The 17,246-nt window shown below is 42.5% G+C and overlaps 1 protein-coding gene across 5 annotated transcripts in view; it reads right to left on the bottom strand.

Annotated features, from left to right (window-relative positions):
- Positions 1-17,246, bottom strand: part of anxa5b (annexin A5b) — a 35,440-nt gene that overhangs the window by 16,947 nt on the left and 1,247 nt on the right. For 4 of the 5 annotated variants that reach the window (XR_014531951.1, XR_014531952.1, XM_083532588.1 and 1 more), the window contains exons 3-6: positions 13,291-13,375; positions 12,441-12,535; positions 651-764; positions 409-499 (exon numbers count right to left, since the gene is read on the bottom strand). Coding sequence is in view for 3 of the 5 variants with exons in the window: in XM_083532588.1 (XP_083388714.1) it covers positions 409-499; positions 651-764; positions 12,441-12,535; positions 13,291-13,375 (385 nt within the window). In the remaining 2 variants the exon portion in view is untranslated. The remainder of the gene's footprint in view (positions 1-408; positions 500-650; positions 765-12,440; positions 12,536-13,290; positions 13,376-17,246) is intronic. The other variant, XM_083532590.1, reaches the window with a different exon arrangement.

Below are 17,246 nucleotides of genomic sequence, written 5' to 3'. Positions count from 1 at the left end.
CTGCTCCCTACTCTCACCACAAATTACTGCTGTCACACTGTCCTCATACATGTCCTGCATTACCCTCACATACCTCTCTGCCACACCAGACTTCCTCATACAATACCACAACTCCTCTCTCGGCACCCTCTCATACGTTTTCTCTAAATCCACAAACAAACAATGCAACTCCTTCTGACCTTCTCTACACTCCTCCATCAACATCCTCATAGCAAACACTGCTACTGTAGTCCTCTACCTCGGCATGAAACCATACTGTTGCTCAAAAAAGGTCACCTCTTCTCTCAGCCTGGCCTCCACTGCTCTTTCCTATAACTGTGTGACTGATCAACTTTAGACTTATTATATTCATCAGTCACAAAAAAATTCTCAAACCCATATATGGATAAAAATGTCAGATTCTTGTACCCTGCTTGTAGGCCTTGTTTATCTCTTGGATTTCATTGCAGGTTCTTGAAGACAGGATGTGAATCAAAACCATTTCACACGTTCCTGCACCCTAAAAAAACAAATAAACAAAAAACCTGAAAGACTGAAGTGTGTGTGTGCAGCTGCATAATCGTACAAGTCAGTGTTGTGTGTGTGTGTGTGTGTGTGTGTGTGTGTGTGTGTGTGTGTGTGTGATTGTGATTGTGAATGTGGGTGTGTACCTTAATGGCACTCTTCAGGCACTTTACATCATACATTGTAGGTGTTTCCATCAGTGCCACAATCAAAGTCTCAAATTTCCCAGTCAGCTCTGATTTCAGTTTACTCACCAAGTCCTAGAGAAATAAAAAGATGTTAAAGATAGATAGATGGGTCGTGTTAGCAAAGTGGATGATATTCCTGAATGACTATCTAAAGTTACAGTGAACCATTTCACAAGCATTGCTGAATAAAAAAATCCCCCCCATCTAACCAAATCGCGATCAATTCTCACTTTGATTTCAGAACCTTGAACCAACAATCTGTATTGTGAGGGATTTTTTTCATGTTTGTGAAACTAACTTGTCAATTAACTGCATAATACACATCACAAAAACTAATTAACTACAGGTTACAATTAAAAATTATTATTATTTTTAATCCAGATGATGACCAGAAATCAAATACATGCTGCGGAAAGTCTCAGTCCAACCCACTGTAAAGCGAGTCTATACGATTCAGTTCGGGTCTTGTCCGCCCCGGTTCAACAGGCTCTGTCCCACTCTGGTGGGAAGCGAGCAGGCTCTGGTCATAGAATGAGACGTAGACACTCTCTTCATGAAGGAGGTCATTGAGGTGGTCCCTCCGTCAGACAGAGAGTCTGGGTTCTACAGCTGGTACTTCATAGTTCTCAAATTGATCTACGGCAGCTGAACCGCTCTTCGATGAGGTTCCAGCGTAAAATGCTGACCCTTAAGCAGGTTGTGTCTCAGATCAGATCTGAGGACTGTTTGTCACGGTAGATCCAAAGGATGCGTACTTTCATGTACCCATCCACCCTTCCCACAGGAATTTCCAGAGGTTCGGTTCGGTGTCGAAGCGTACCGATATCGGGTCCTTCCCTTCGGCCTTGCCTTATCACCCCGCACCTTTACCAAAAGTGTCAATACAGCTCTGGCTACCCTGAGACTTCAGGGCATCTGCATCCATCCGGCCTTAATCCTCCTATATTTCAGAACCCAGACCAGCAGAGATTAAATAAAAAACTATTACTAATTGCTTTATATGCAATTAATCATTAGTTCATGTTAACCATGAATTAATACAACATGAACCTTGGGCTAGAGACCTGCACCTGCCAGCTTTTTTTGTTTCACTTGCTTCCCTTTTGAATATGAATTAAAAAGAAACGGAAAATAAACAATTCGTTTTATTCGAGTTTTGACATTTTGTGCAAATGATAAACATGGACTGAATTATAAACATCAACATAAACGATATCATAAAAAAGGCCAAGTTTTTGTTGTGTTGTATGTTCCTTCCATTAATAATTAATTAATATCTGTAGCACTCAGCGATTCACCAGTCTTGTGCTTCAGACATTGTGCTTCGGTGTGCTCTAATTGTCTTTCACTTTTGTGCCTGTAAATCATTTTATTTTAGTTGCCATTGTTGCTTTTGTGCAGTAGATTCATAACAGTTTATTTGTTTTTAGTCATACATATATATATACATATACATATACATATATATATATATATATATATATATATATATATATATATATATATATATACACACACATGTCAGGCTGCAGACGCGGAAGCAGATAAAGTCCAATCATGTTCTTTATTGAGGTGCAAAAAACAAAACACTCATACACCAATGAAAACAAAAGCAAACCCAGACATCCGCTCGTAACGAAGTATCCACTATGAGCGCGAATGTCAAACGCCTAATCCCAATGCAAGTAAAGCTTTAGGCAATGAGTACTTCAATAAGGAAATGGAGTTCGGAGAAATAGCCAGCGGTGAATCCCGGCGTTTGAGCAGCCACGCGATTTACCTGCATGACAATACAACGACCGACAGCCTGTGACTCAAGAACGTTAGTTTATGTAGTCTGATCTTTCATGAGCCACAGCTGTCGGTAATCTTGGGAAGCAGCGTGACTGCTATCGAGGGGGGCGTGGCAGGGTGGATCTCTGACAGCTACAGACGGGGGCGTGGCAGGGTGAATCCCTGACAGCTACAGAGGGGGGCGTGGCAGGGTGAATCCCTGACAGTACCCCCCCATCCAGGGGCGACACCTGACGCCCCAAAACCCACCTATGCCAGGCGGGCCAGGGCACTCCGAGGAAGGCCTCCTTAGACGCCTGGGAGCAACGGAGGCCTGGTGAACATCCTCTGCGGAGAGCCGGCATGGAACAACACCTTGCAGGAGGATCCGGAACGGAGCCACGCCCTCGGTGCTGACGGGAGGCTGAGTAAAGCCCCTGGCGGGGATTGAAGCAGGAGTGATCTCCATGGCGGGGAACCGGAACTGGACGCCAACCATGACAATGACCGGGGAGTGGAGGACGTCCCGGGCGGAGACCAGGAACGTCGTACCACCCTCTGAGGGACCTGGAGGACCGACGTCGCCGTCAGAGGGACCTGGAGGACCGACGTCGCCGTCAGAGGGACCTGGAGGACCGACGTCGCCGTCAGAAAGACCTGGAGGACCGACGTCGCCATGCGGGGATCCTGTGGGCGATCCGTCGTCCTGAAGAGGACCTGGGGGCGAGACGTCGCCCTCTGTGGAGCTTGGATGCGATCCTTCGCCCTGCGTGGAGCTTGGATGCGATCCTTCGCCCTGCGTAAAGCCTGGATGCGATCCTTCGCCCTGAAGAGGACCCGGGGGCGAGCCGTCGCCTTCTGCGGAGCCCGGGGGCGAGCCGTCGCCTTCTGCGGAGCCCGGGGGCGAGCCGTCGCCTTCTGCGGAGCCCGGGGGCGAGCCGTCGCCTTCTGCGGGCGCTGGAGACGAGCCGTCGCCTTCTGCGGGCGCTGGAGACGAGCCGTCGCCTTCTGCGGGCGCTGGAGACGAGCCGTCGCCTTCTGCGGGCGCTGGAGACGAGCCGTCGCCTTCTGCGGGCGCTGGAGACGAGCCGTCGCCTTCTGCGGGACTGTGGGGTGAGCCGTCGCCGTCTGTGGAACCCGGGGGCAGCGGTTCAACTTCCCTTTCGCAGTCCTGGAGCCGGGGTGAGTGCACAGGGAAACCCCTGGGCGTAGGGGCGCTCCTTGGGACCCTTAGGAGCAGATCGGAGTCTACTGGGCAGCCTGGAAATGAGGTGAAGCCTGCCTGGAGATCCACGAGCAGAGAAGGGCTCGCCTGGAGGTCCACGACATCAGTGGAGCTCTCTTTGGGACACTGAAGCGGAGACGAGCTCGTGGGGTCGCTCGGAGGCGGAGACGAGCTCTCGGGAGGAGCCTGGAGCGGAGTCGTGCCCTCTGGAGGAGCCAGGAGCTGGGCGGAGCTCTCTGGAGGGACCAGGAGCTGGGCGGAGCTCTCTGGAGGGACCAGGAGCTGGGCGGAGCTCTCTGGAGGGACCTGGAGCTGGGCGGAGCTCTCTTGGAGATCCTGAGGCGGAGCCGAGCTTTTCGTGGGCATGTCACCTTGGAAGGGGCTCTGGGATGTGGCGTCGTCTGGAGAGGGACTCGGAGGAGTCACTTCGCCTTCTGTGACCGGAGGTGGCGGCGCGGCGCTCTCGTGAAGACTCTGTGGCGGCGCGGCGCTCTCGTGAAGACTCTGTGGCGGCGCGGCGCTCTCGTGAAGACTCTGTGGCGGCGCGGCGCTCTCGTGAAGACTCTGTGGCGGCGCGGCGCTCTCGTGAAGACTCTGTGGCGGCGCGGCGCTCTCGTGAAGACTCTGTGGCGGCGCGGCGCTCTCGTGAAGACTCTGTGGCGGCGCGGCGCTCTCGTGAAGACTCTGTGGCGGCGCGGCGCTCTCGTGAAGACTCTGTGGCGGCGCGGCGCTCTCGTGAAGACTCTGTGGCGGCGCGGCGCTCTCGTGAAGACTCTGTGGCGGCGCGGCGCTCTCGTGAAGACTCTGTGGCGGCGCGGCGCTCTCGTGAAGACTCTGTGGCGGCGCGGCGCTCTCGTGAAGACTCTGTGGCGGCGCGGCACGCCCACGGGAACCTCGGAACAGAGCGGCACGCCTGTAGAAGCTCTGTGACAGCATGGTGTGCTCGCCGACGCTCGGAGATGGTGTGGTGCGTCCACGAGAACCCCGGAACACAGCGGCACGCCTGTAGAAGCTCTGTGACGGCATGGTGTGCTCGCCGACGCTCGCAGATGGTGTGCTGCGTCCACGAGAACCCCGGAACACAGCAGCACGCTGGTAGAGACCCTGAGATGAAGCAGCCCTTTCATTAAAACATTGGGGCTGAGCTGCAGGCTCATGGGAAATCCGGCACGGAGCCACGTGCTCTTGAGAACCTTGGAATGGAGCACCTTCCTCCTCAAGGGAACTGTAGTGGAGATCCACCACCTCTATCCCCAACTTCCCCAGAAGCAGCCCGCTGAATTCGGCGAGTGAGCCGAATTTGCCCCCTTTGGCGCTCCATAGTGAGCTGGCTTTGGCAAGAACTTCACCAGACAGGAGGGAAATACAGAGGGCAATCTTGGCTCGTTCGGAAGGAAACCGGGAAATGTTAACAGCCACATACTCGCCGATGCCTTGCAGAAATCCGCCTAATTCTTCTTTTTTCCCCGAGTAATGAGCCGGTAATCCCCTCGCGCTCTCTGAGGGGCGTGGCGCAGCCGCGCTCTCATGATCCGGCTTCTGTGGATCTGATCCGCGAGGAGCGGCACTGAGCTTCCGGAGGAAATCCGAAGCCGGGTTCAGCTGCCGATCCGTCGCGGTCGGAATCGCGGAATGGCGAATCCGCGTTCGGTATAGGTCGGTCGTTCTGTCAGGCTGCAGACGCGGAAGCAGATAAAGTCCAATCATGTTCTTTATTGAGATGCAAAAAACAAAACACTCATACACCAATGAAAACAAAAGCAAACCCAGACATCCGCTCGTAACGAAGTATCCACTATGAGCGCGAATGTCAAACGCCTAATCCCAATGCAAGTAAAGCTTTCATCAATGAGTACTTCAATAAGGAAATGGAGTTCGGAGAAATAGCCAGCGGTGAATCCCGGCGTTTGAGCAGCCACGCGATTTACCTGCATGACAATACAACGACCGACAGCCTGTGACTCAAGAACGTGAGTTTATGTAGTCTGATCTTTCATGAGCCACAGCTGTCGGTAATCTTGGGAAGCAGCGTGACTGCTATCGAGGGGGGCGTGGCAGGGTGGATCTCTGACAGCTACAGACGGGGGCGTGGCAGGGTGAATCCCTGACAGCTACAGAGGGGGGCGTGGCAGGGTGAATCCCTGACAATATATATGTATGTTTATATATATATATATATATATATATATATATATATATATATATATATATATATATATATATAAAAATATATAAACATACATACATACATATATATAAACATACATACATACATATATATATACATACATACATATATATATATATATTACATACAGTGGGAAAAATCAGCATTTTTTATCAGTAAGGTGGGCTATTGACAAAAAATTTACACCAGATGTAGCCATCAAGTCAAATATTGAATTCATACAAAGAAATCAGAACATTTAAGTATACAAGTTGAGTCATAATAAATAAAGTGAAATGACACAGGGAATAAGTATTGAACACACTTTATTTAATACGTCGTAGAAAAGCCGTTGTTGGTGATTACAGCTTCTAGATGCATTGTTCAGGAGTGATTCTGGCCCATTCTTGCACACAAATGGTCTTTACATCTTGAAGGTTCCTTGGGCCTCTTTAATGAACTTTGATCTTCAGTTCTCTCCATAGATTTTCTATGGGATTTAGGTCAGGTGATTGACTGGGCTCTTGGCAAACTCTCCTGATTATTCTTTGGACTCCTCGGACAGGGATCTTACGTGGAGCACCTGATCGTGGCCGGTTTATGGTGAACTGATGCTCTTTCCATTTCCGGATAATGGCCCCCACAGTGCTCACAGGAACAGTCAGCATTCTGGAAATGCACCTATAACCATTCCCATCAAAATGCTTTTCAATGATAAGATTACGAAGATCTTGAGAGAGTTTTTTGCTTTTACCCATCAACAAAAGCCTTTATAGGCCATCAATTAGGACTAAAGCAGCTGATATCAATTAGTACTGATAGGGGGCAGGGTTTCTCTCTCAATACTGACAGATTTCAGGTGATCTCCTGGCTTTCTATGCTTTTTTTTTGAGGTTTGAATAGAATTTGAATTGAAAGCATTTTTTGTGCCACTGCCAGTTTTCTTTTTGCCACTGGATTCAACAGATGCTGTATTGGTTTTTTTCTCGTTTGTATTGATTATTTTTAAATCTTCAAGCACTATTACTCAACATTTAAGCAGGTTTTTATCCTTGTAATAATTGCTTTATTTTCGGTAAGCTACTCACTATTATAAACCATTGCCAGTGATTCTTTTCACTCAAAATACAGTAAATATAACCTCCCGGGTAATTAAGGACACTGTGTTTATTAGATACACACACCTTTATTACAGTATAAACTAACCCTTACCCTAACTGTATATTTTCTGACTAATTCTCTGATAAAAACTTGGAAAAAAGATGACCTTTGGCATTTCTGTCAGCATTTTCCATGATCCTCTGCCTTCATTGCTATGGAGACAGAGCCAGCCTAAGTCAGTCGTGCTGAGTGACACGAAATAAAAGAGGGAGATTCGTATCCGTAAACACTAATCAATAGATTACATTTCATGACTATATATAACGAAATGCAATGAAACTGTTGTCTATTCAACCCCTAAGTGATAATCACTACAATTGTTATCAACATTCCATTTCTGCATTAGATCAGTTAAAAGACAATCCGTTTCTTTTATCTCATATTTTTTATATTTACTCTTTTGAAGCTCTTTCCCCGTTTAACAATGGAATCATTTATAGTCATTAACTGGCTCATCATTGTCTGTGTATCAGCAGACACAATGTGGACTTTCTTACAAATGTATCCATTTGTTAAAGATTAACAATTTAATCTGAAAGGGTGGATTTAAAGAAGAATAAACAAGTAAAAATAGCAAAACATGTCATAAAAAAGCAAATATTTTCAATAGAGAGAAACATAGGTCGATATTATAAGACAAATGTGCAAGTTATACACTATACAGTGCCTTGCGAAAGTATTCGGCCCCCTTGAACTTTGCGACCTTTTGCCACATTTCAGGCTTCAAACATAAAGATATGAAACTGTAATTTATTGTGAAGAATCAACAACAAGTGGGACACAATCATGAAGTGGAACGAAATTTATTGGATATTTAAAACTTTTTTAACAAATAAAAAACTGATAAATTGGGCGTGCAAAATTATTCAGCCCCTTTACTTTCAGTGCAGCAAACTCTCTCCAGAAGTTCAGTGAGGGTCTCTGAATGATCCAATGTTGACCTAAATGACTAATGATGATAAATAAAATCCACCTGTGTGTAATCAAGTCTCCGTATAATTGCACCTGCACTGTGATAGTCTCAGAGGTCCGTTTAAAGCGCAGAGAGCATCATGAAGAACAAGGAACACACCAGGCAGGTCCGAGATACTGTTGTGGAGAAGTTTAAAGCCGGATTTGGATACAAAAAGATTTCCCAAGCTTTAAACATCGCAAGAAGCAATGTGCAAGCGATATTTTTTAAATGGAAGGAGTATCAGACCACTGCAAATCTACCAAGACCTTGCCGTCCCTCTAAACTTTCAGCTCATACAAGGAGAAGACTGATCAGAGATGCAGCCAAGAGGCCCATGATCACTCTGGATGAACTGCAGAGATCTACAGCTGAGGTGGGAGACTCTGTCCATAGGACAACAATCAGTCGTATACTGCACAAATCTGGCCTTTATGGAAGAGTGGCAAGAAGAAAGCCATTTCTTAAAGATATCCATAAAAAGTGTCGTTTAAAGTTTGCCAAAAGCCACCTGGGAGACACAACAAACATGTGGAAGAAGGTGCTCTGGTCAGATAAAACCAAAATCTAACTTTTTGGCAACAATGCAAAACGTTATGTTTGGCGTAAAAGCAACACAGCTCATCACCCTGAACATCCCCACTGTCAAACATGGTGGTGGCAGCATCATGGTTTGGGCCTGCTTTTCTTCAGCAGGGACAGGGAAGATGGTTAAAATTGATGGGAAGATGGATGGAGCCAAATACAGGACCATTCTGGAAGAAAACCTGATGGAGTCTGCAAAAGACCTGAGACTGGGACGGAGATTTGTCTTCCAACAAGACAATGATCCAAAACATAAAGCAAAATCTACAATGGAATGGTTCACAAATAAACATATCCAGATGTTAGAATGGCGAAGTCAAAGTCCAGACCTGAATCCAATCGAGAATCTGTGGAAAGAACTGAAAACTGCTGTTCACAAATGCTCTCCATTCAACCTCACTCACCTCAGCTCGAGCTGTTTTGCAAGAAGGAATGGGCAAAAATTTCAGTCTCTTAATGTGCAAAACTGATAGAGACATACCCCAAGCGACTTACAGCTGTAATCGCAGCAAAAGGTGGAGCTACAAAGTATTAATTTAAGGGGGCTGAATAATTTTGCACGCCCAATTTTTTAGTTTTTTATTTGTTAAAAAAGTTTGAAATATCCAATAAATTTCGTTCCACTTCATGATTGTGTCCCACTTGTTGTTGATTCTTCACAAAAAATTACAGTTTTATATCTTTATGTTTAAAGCCTGAAATGTGGCAAAAGGTAGCAAAGTTCAAGGGGGCCGAATACTTTCGCAAGGCACTGTATGTAGAAATACACCCAGATGTCTCCTAATGTGTAATCCTGGCCTATGTGGATAGCAACATTACATACAGTATGTGATCTGCTGCAACAAATAAATAGTTCTCTCTTTTACAGTTTTGTTTACAATGAATGAATCTCATAAAAATCACACCAGTCTAACATTATATGTGATTACTCTCATGTCCTGTTCTAAGCGCTTTCCCTGAGCATGGGGCAGAGTGAGTAATACCCAAAGCTTATCTATTAATGCTTGCTGCAGTTAATTTGATAATAATTTGTAATTTATGGAATTTGCCAGATGCACTTATCCTGATGTTGAGTGTTCAGGAGACCAAGTGGTAAGGGATTAGGCCATGAACATTAGAAATGGGTATAAGCTTTTTAAACATGGTGTGGATGTAAAGAGAAATGGTGTAGGGGTGATTCTAAAGGAAGAGTACAGTAAGAGTGTAGTGAAGTTAAAGAGAGTTTCTGATAGGGTGATGAACGTGACTCTGGAGGTTGAAGGGGTGATGATAAATATAATCAGTGCTTATGCTCCACAAGTAGGTTGTGAGATGAAGAAGAAGTAAAAAGTCAGGAGTGATTTAGATGAAGTGGTAGAAGGTGAACCTAGGAATGAAACATTGGTGATTGGAGCAAACTTCAATGGCCATGTGGGTGAAGGGAACAGAGGTGATGAGGAGGTGATGGGTAGGTATGGCCTTAGGGAGATTAATGTGGAAGGGCAGATGGTGGTAAAGTTTGCACACAGTTGGATTATATTCAATGCAGGAGATTCAACCTGAAAGAGATTAGAGACTGTAAAGTGGCAGGGGACAGTGTAGCTAGACAGCATTGGATGGTGGTCTATAGGATGGCTTTTGCAGGTAAAGAAAAAAGGAAAAGAGTGAGGACTGAAAAAAGAATAAGATGGTGGAAACTGGAGGAGGAAGACTGTAGTGTGAGAGTCAGGAAAGAGGTCAGACAGGGGCTCGGTGGTGGTAAAGAGGTGCTGGATGATTGGGCAAATACTACAGAAGTGATAAGGAGACAGCCATAGCGAAAGAAAGCCTAGGAGAAAGAGATAGGCTAAACAGAAATGGGATCAGCAGAGAGATGAGAAAAGTAGGCAGGAGTACAAGAAGATACTGCAGCAGGTGAAGAGAAATGTGGCTAAAGCAAAAGAAAAAGCATATGAGTTGTATTAGAAGTTGGACACTAAAGAAGGAGAAAAGGATTTATACAGATTGGCCAGGCAGAGGAAAGGATGGGAAGGATATGCTACAAGTTATAGCAATAAAGGATGCAAATAGAAATGTGTTGACCAGTGAGGAGAGTGTGTTAAGAAGATGGAGGGATAAATAAATGAAGAACATTAGAGAGAAAGTGTGGAGAGTGTTTGTGTGGATTTAGAGAAAGCGTACGACAGAGTGCCAAGAGAGGAGTTGTGGTAATGTATGAGGAAGTCTGGTGTGTCAGAGAAGTATGTGAAGGTGGTGCAGGACATGTATGAGGACAGTATGACAGCAGTGAAGTGTGCAGTAGGACTGACAGACTGGTTTGAGGTGGAGGTGGGACTGCATCAAGGATCGGCTCTGAGCCCTTTCCTGTTTGCAGTGGTGATGGACAGGTTGATGGACGAAGTCAGACAGGAGTCTCCATTGACTATGATGTTGGCGGATGATATTGTGATTTGTGGTGAGAGTAGGGAGCAGGTTGAGAAGAGCCTGGAGAGGTGGAGGTACACGCTGGAGAGAAGGGTAATGAAAGTCAGTAGGAGTGAGACTGAGTACATGTGTGTGAATGAGAGGGAGGGCAGTGGAGTGGAGTGGTGCGGTTGAAGGGAGAAGGTGGATGAGTTTAAAGTACCTGGGGTCAACAGTGCAATGTAATGGAGAATGTGGAGAAAAGTGAAGAAAAGAGTGCAGGCAGGGTGGAGTGGGTGGAGAAGAGTGGCAGGAGTGATTTGTGATAGAAGGGTATCTGTGTGCGTGTAAGGGAAAGTTTATAGGACTGTGGTGAGACCTGCGATCCTGTATGGTTTAGAGACAGTGGCATTGACTAAAAGACAGGAGGTGGAGCTGGAGGTAGCAGAGCTGAAGATGTTAAGATTTTGAATTGAAGTGACAATGAGTTTATTAGAGGGACCGCACATGTAAGATGTTTTGGAGACAAGGTGAGGGAGGAGTGACTGAGATGGTTTGGCCATGTGCAGAGGAGGGACATGGGGTATATTGGTAGAAGATTGCTGAGGATGGATCACAAGGCAGGAGGAAAAGAGGAAGGCCAAGGAGGAGGTTTATGGATATGGTGAGGGAAGACATGCAGGTAGTTACTTAGAAAGAGAAAGAAGTAGAGGACAGGGTAGTATGGAAACAGATGATCTGGTTCATTAAGTCACAGACTAGGAAAACCATTAGTCCAAAAAAATGATAATAATAATAATTGGCAGGAAATATAGTTACAAACACAAGTATTGCTGAGTTTTAATTTAAATAAAAGAGGTACCTCTTAAAGAGGTAATAATTAATAATTATAATAATTATTTAAATTCAAAGAATCACTGGTCCCTCTTTTGTACTTAGTCAATCTGCCCCAATGGTTGCCAACCCACTATCTAATACATTCTTAATAATTTTAATCTTCTTACTCAGCTTTTAAGGTCAGAAATTATATAAAATGAGTGGCAAAAATGCAGCTTTTTTTAAAAAACTATCTGAGCTTTGTCCTTTAAGCACAGAGGTTTAAATAATATCTAATTGAATCGTCTGTGAAACACAGGGCTGAGCTGTACGTATGAAGCATTCCTTCAGTGCTGGGTGATGTACCAGCCACACCATTGTTAATGTTTGCTTAAAGTGTTTGCTTTAACATATTTGTTCAATTTATAACACATGAATAAGAAAATGAGAATGTAGGAATAAATCTTGATAATTTACCGTGATATACTTGTTTTTATTCATTTATGTTTTAATCATATATATATATTTAATATAGTTTGAGCTGACTTGCACAGTTCAATTATTTTTGGATAGAACTGTGTGTAATTGTGGTACCTTTCATGTATTAACTTAGGAAACCTTTGAATTTTTTTTTTTTATTATAATTTTTTTAATAAATGATACATTTAATAAAAAAAAGGTCTTTACCTTGCCATGCAGGGTCTTGTAGGCAGCCTTGATCTGCTGCCGCTGAGCATTACTGCGAGCAGTCAGAAGCTGCAGAATGGCTGCTTCGTCAGTGCCTGAGCACATAGAATTAGTTTTACATTAAAGTCACGTATTATTGTTTTATTTCTTCATTTAGTTGCACCCAGTCCATACAGTGCCTTGCAAGTATTCACACACACTCACACACAGTGTTCCAAATGTTACAACCTTAAAATAATCTGGATCATGAATCATGTTTTAATGATGATTACAGAAAAAAAATACACATACATATACATATACACTTTCAACCAGTAAATAAATAAAAGTAAATATATAAATGATAAATAATTTATACAAATTATAAATATTACTGTATCCAAAAATAAAAACTGATGAAAAAAGGGTACTATAGTAGTACGTGTGTTTGTAGTATTTTTATAGCTATTCTGTCTAGCCATCCAGTCAAAACAAATCGATCAATACACCATACTCTTCGTGGTAGCTTTTAATTCGTCTGCACATACTACACAGTTTGTGGATACTGCTGTAATTTGTACATTTCCCATTGGGATGGATGATGTATGTAGGTATCTAAACCAAGAATGCAAATTATTAAATGTTATTAAAATGATCAACTGTTTGTTCTCATATCTCCAATCTCCTCATTAATAAGCTTGACATTTTAATTTCTATTATATTAGTCAAGTAATTTTCTCAATCATGTTTTGTCTGAAGAATAATCCAGACTGTCAGTAGAGCCAAAATTGTAGAAATGATTCAGAAGTGTCTAAAATCTGTGCTCTATTGACTTGTGACTTTTACGGTGGTGAGTGCACTGTGAACCAACCAAATCCTGTCATAGCTTTGTCAAGAGCCTCTGCATCAGCATTGGCATTAAATCCACTCTGAGCCTTAATGGTTCCTCTTCCAGACTGGGAAAAGTAAAAAAAAAAGAAAAAGAAAAGAAAGATATTTGAATGTTCCATCTTTTCTACAGTTTAAAACCAAAGCTCTTCAAAACACCACTGTAAATTTTTAAAAAGCTAAAAAAATAAATACGAATCCTGTAAAGAAAGTTATCAACATATTAACAAATGGCATCAGCAAATCAGTACCATGCCTTTTTTGTGTCCTGTCTTTTTAAGAACTAATGCAAGTCAGCTGAATGGTAATTTTCCACAAGTAATGTTTGACTGAGTGACTGTGGAATGTGTGGGATGAGAGGAAAAAAGCAAGAGAGAAGGACAGAAAGAGAGACATAGAAAAAGAGGCGGGTATAAAGTGGGTTTGTGAAACAGACATTGCTTAAACCAGAGATAAAACCTTATGCAATAACAGACAAGCATCTTGGCTTATAGGCTATGAAATGTTTTAATACTGCCATTCTTTCATTGTTTTTCAAGCATACACTCCTACACTTATTAGTAAACAAACCCTATGCATTTTGTGTTCAATACATGCTATGTGGACTACCCATCATAGTGTTTACTGACATATAATACTACATACTGTACAATAAATTATTTGAAAATAAAACTTTTTTAAGTAATAAATTAATCAAGCACACATATATAAACTTATATAGACAAATATAGTTTGCCTCCATGCTGGCCAGCAGTCCCACCCTTAAAAGGATTAATAAGAGTTACACATAGAGTCAATGTGATCTGAGGGAACATACAACTGTCACATGCCTCTTGGCAAAAGGAAAAAAGAGACGATGTTGCATGATCTTCTTTAATGGTGCAATCGCATTCCTTATTATTCACAAAAAAGTCATGTAATGCAACAAGTGCAGAATGCGTACAATTTACAGTAATTCTTGATAATTACGGTACTTAAATGTGACAGTTTCTTTTCTCCAAGCCACCAGTCTCCTCAATACACAGAGTGGACAGATGCCATTACACACACACACACACACACACAAAATAAACACTATTCTACCTTCCTTGCAACATTATACATTTATTCATTCATTCATTCATTTTCTCCCGCTTATCCGTATTCGGGTCGTGGGGGCAGCAGTCTAAGCAGGCCCCCGCCTTCGACTGCTGCCCAATCCTCACAGCACCGTCCCTTACGGTCCTTCCTGCAGGTGGTGAGCCCACGGGAAGCAACATTATACATTCCTTTGTATAATGCTGTTATAAAACAAGTCAGGTTTATTTGCACAGCAATTATTATTATATAGATCCACTTTACTTCACACTAGCACGGTGTATCACTGCGTATCTGTGCCAGCTATACCGTGCTGTTTTTTTGTTCTTTCTAGAACAGAATATATTTTTGCAAAAATACACTTTATGTAGTCCTATGTGTAGGTCTGCATACATATAATTGTTTCAGTTTTGTTTTACGCTGCACCTTGGTCCTGACGTGTAATGTAACAAAGTGTTCACAACTAAAATGGCAAATTTACATGGATTGATTTGTTGCTCTGAGACTTTCTGCTTGGCATTTCAATTAAATAAGACAGGAAATAGAGGTCTTTCGGCGGTAAAAGCTCAAAACTCCTCGCTCTTCAAGTTTATAATCACAGCATGCTCAGAGTTTGGTATCACAACAACTATTAGGAGCACATGGGAAAGTCAATCAAATTAGCACTGGCACAAGTATAAATATTGGTTTGTGCAAGTAGTATTGTTTATTAGGATAACCATGTTAAGCTAGACCTGTACATAATTATGTACATGTCCACACATGCATGCAAACAGGTTACTATTGTTTGTCAATGTGGTGACAACCAAGTCAGCATGGTAGGTTTTCCACAACACATACACACAGGTCTTAATATCCTTGTAAGGACCTTACAGTCAAAAAAAAAATCCACAGTCTACACTTTAACCTCAGTAACCAAAAATACATGTTTTGGTCCTTAAGGGCATCCAGCTTAAAAACATGTGCCAAATTAAACATGCGGATGATTCCGCTGTGGCGACCCCTGATAGGAGAGGCTGAAAGAAAGTTTATAGTGTTTCAAAAACATGTAAAAAAATGTGGGTTAGGGTTAGGTGTATGTTGTCCCAAAACCCCCAAAACTGTCATGTTGTCCTATCCTCATCAACATGCACAAGTCTTGCCACTCCTAATAAAACCTCTAGTCACATCTTTGATTACTTCTGAGCAAGTCCTATATGCAGAACGACTCAAGTCCAGCTCATACTGACTTCAGTCATCACTGCAGTGTTAGAGGTTAACTGACCAGAAAGGACAAATAGAGTTAATACAGTAATTTATGCAATCTGCTCCACTGCCATGCTATTCAAGCTCTCTAAATAAGAAATATTCATCCAACTGAAATACCATAAATTCAGACAAATATTAGTCTTGCAGTGTGAATAATACAGGAACTTTTGGTGAAACACGGTAATAATACTTTCATCTAAAAAGGTACGCCGCTATATGGTTTCTGATGCAGGGTTTATTTTTAAATAAGCACCAAAACAAAATTATGCAAAATTACAAATGTTAATGTGATGACATTATGCAGCATACTTTACTTAGACTTACGTATCTTAAAATGCAAGTACCGGTGCATATAATATGTTTAAACAAAACAGATCCTTACTTCCTGTTGTGCTTGTATCTACAATTCCCTATCTAAACGTCAGCGTTTCTGTCTGATCGAGGTAAATGAGGGATCATGTGCTACTGACTAGCAGAGCAGAGACTGAATTTTTTTTTTTGGACTGCAGATGTACACACAGATTTGAGCATTCAGACACTCTCAATTGTAGAGAAAAAATGCCACTGTCTTATTTAACTTAATAAACACTCTCTGCACTGAAATCTGTATGAAGCGATTTCCTTTTTTGACATTGTGAACACAAAATTACCATTGTGAACAATCTCTAATTGGGCATTTAAAACTCAACACTTCGAACAATGACATTACCAATGGTTTAAATCTGCAGGGGGAAAAAAAAAATCAAGCTTTATCTCTCACAATAGTTTTAATGCCTGACATCCAGTGCATTCATCAAACAAGAAGTCTCAGATAAACCAAACAGTCATGAGTCACTTCTTGCAATTCTGTTCTGATATCAAACTATTATTTCCTGTGAGAAAGCAAGCATTATGTTTATGGTCCAGTATCCGGGCTTGTTTAATGTGTAAAAGAGATTAGTTTTTACTAAGCCTTGTGTACATGCCTTTATGCAAACATAACTCCACCCGTGAAACCACAGCAGATGCTAGGAATATTTGTTAAAATGAGAGAGAGAAAGAGAGAGAGAGAGAGAGAGAGAGAGAGAGAGAGAGAGAGAGAGAGAGAGAGAGAGAGAGAGAGAGAGAGAGAGAGAGAGAGAGAAAGGGGGAGTGAAAGAAAAAAACAGCTCTTCTAGGAGTGCACACATATGAGTCATAAGCAGAAGTAAAGAAATCTTTGGAAAACTTCTCTATATCTAGGCTCATTTTTAAACAAGGAAACCACTTTTCCACCCCTTTGGAAACTTTAGATGACTAGCATTAAGCACTAAGCATTTTCAAGAACTTTAATTTTTAATCATGTGTTTATATAATAAAATAAATAAAAAAATATATATATAAATGCATTTTTATGTACATAGCACATATAAAAACTGCTAAAAACAGTCACAGAAAATTAGCTTTAGACAAACCCAGACCCAGGTATATATTTAGATCCCAAATGAGGAAGACAGAGAAAAAACGAAAAACTCTCTGAAGCGACACATGAAGAGGAAACTTTGACTCAAATGGGAAACCGTTTACTTCTGGGATCATAATTCAGTAAACATCTACAACAGTACACTATAATGTGTAAAGTGTAGCCTTTATTAC

This window comes from Silurus aristotelis (genome assembly GCF_946808225.1).
Source record: "Silurus aristotelis genome assembly, chromosome: 27".
NCBI classification, from domain to species: Eukaryota; Metazoa; Chordata; class Actinopteri; order Siluriformes; family Siluridae; genus Silurus; species Silurus aristotelis.
This window is presented reverse-complemented; position numbering and strand designations above follow the sequence as displayed.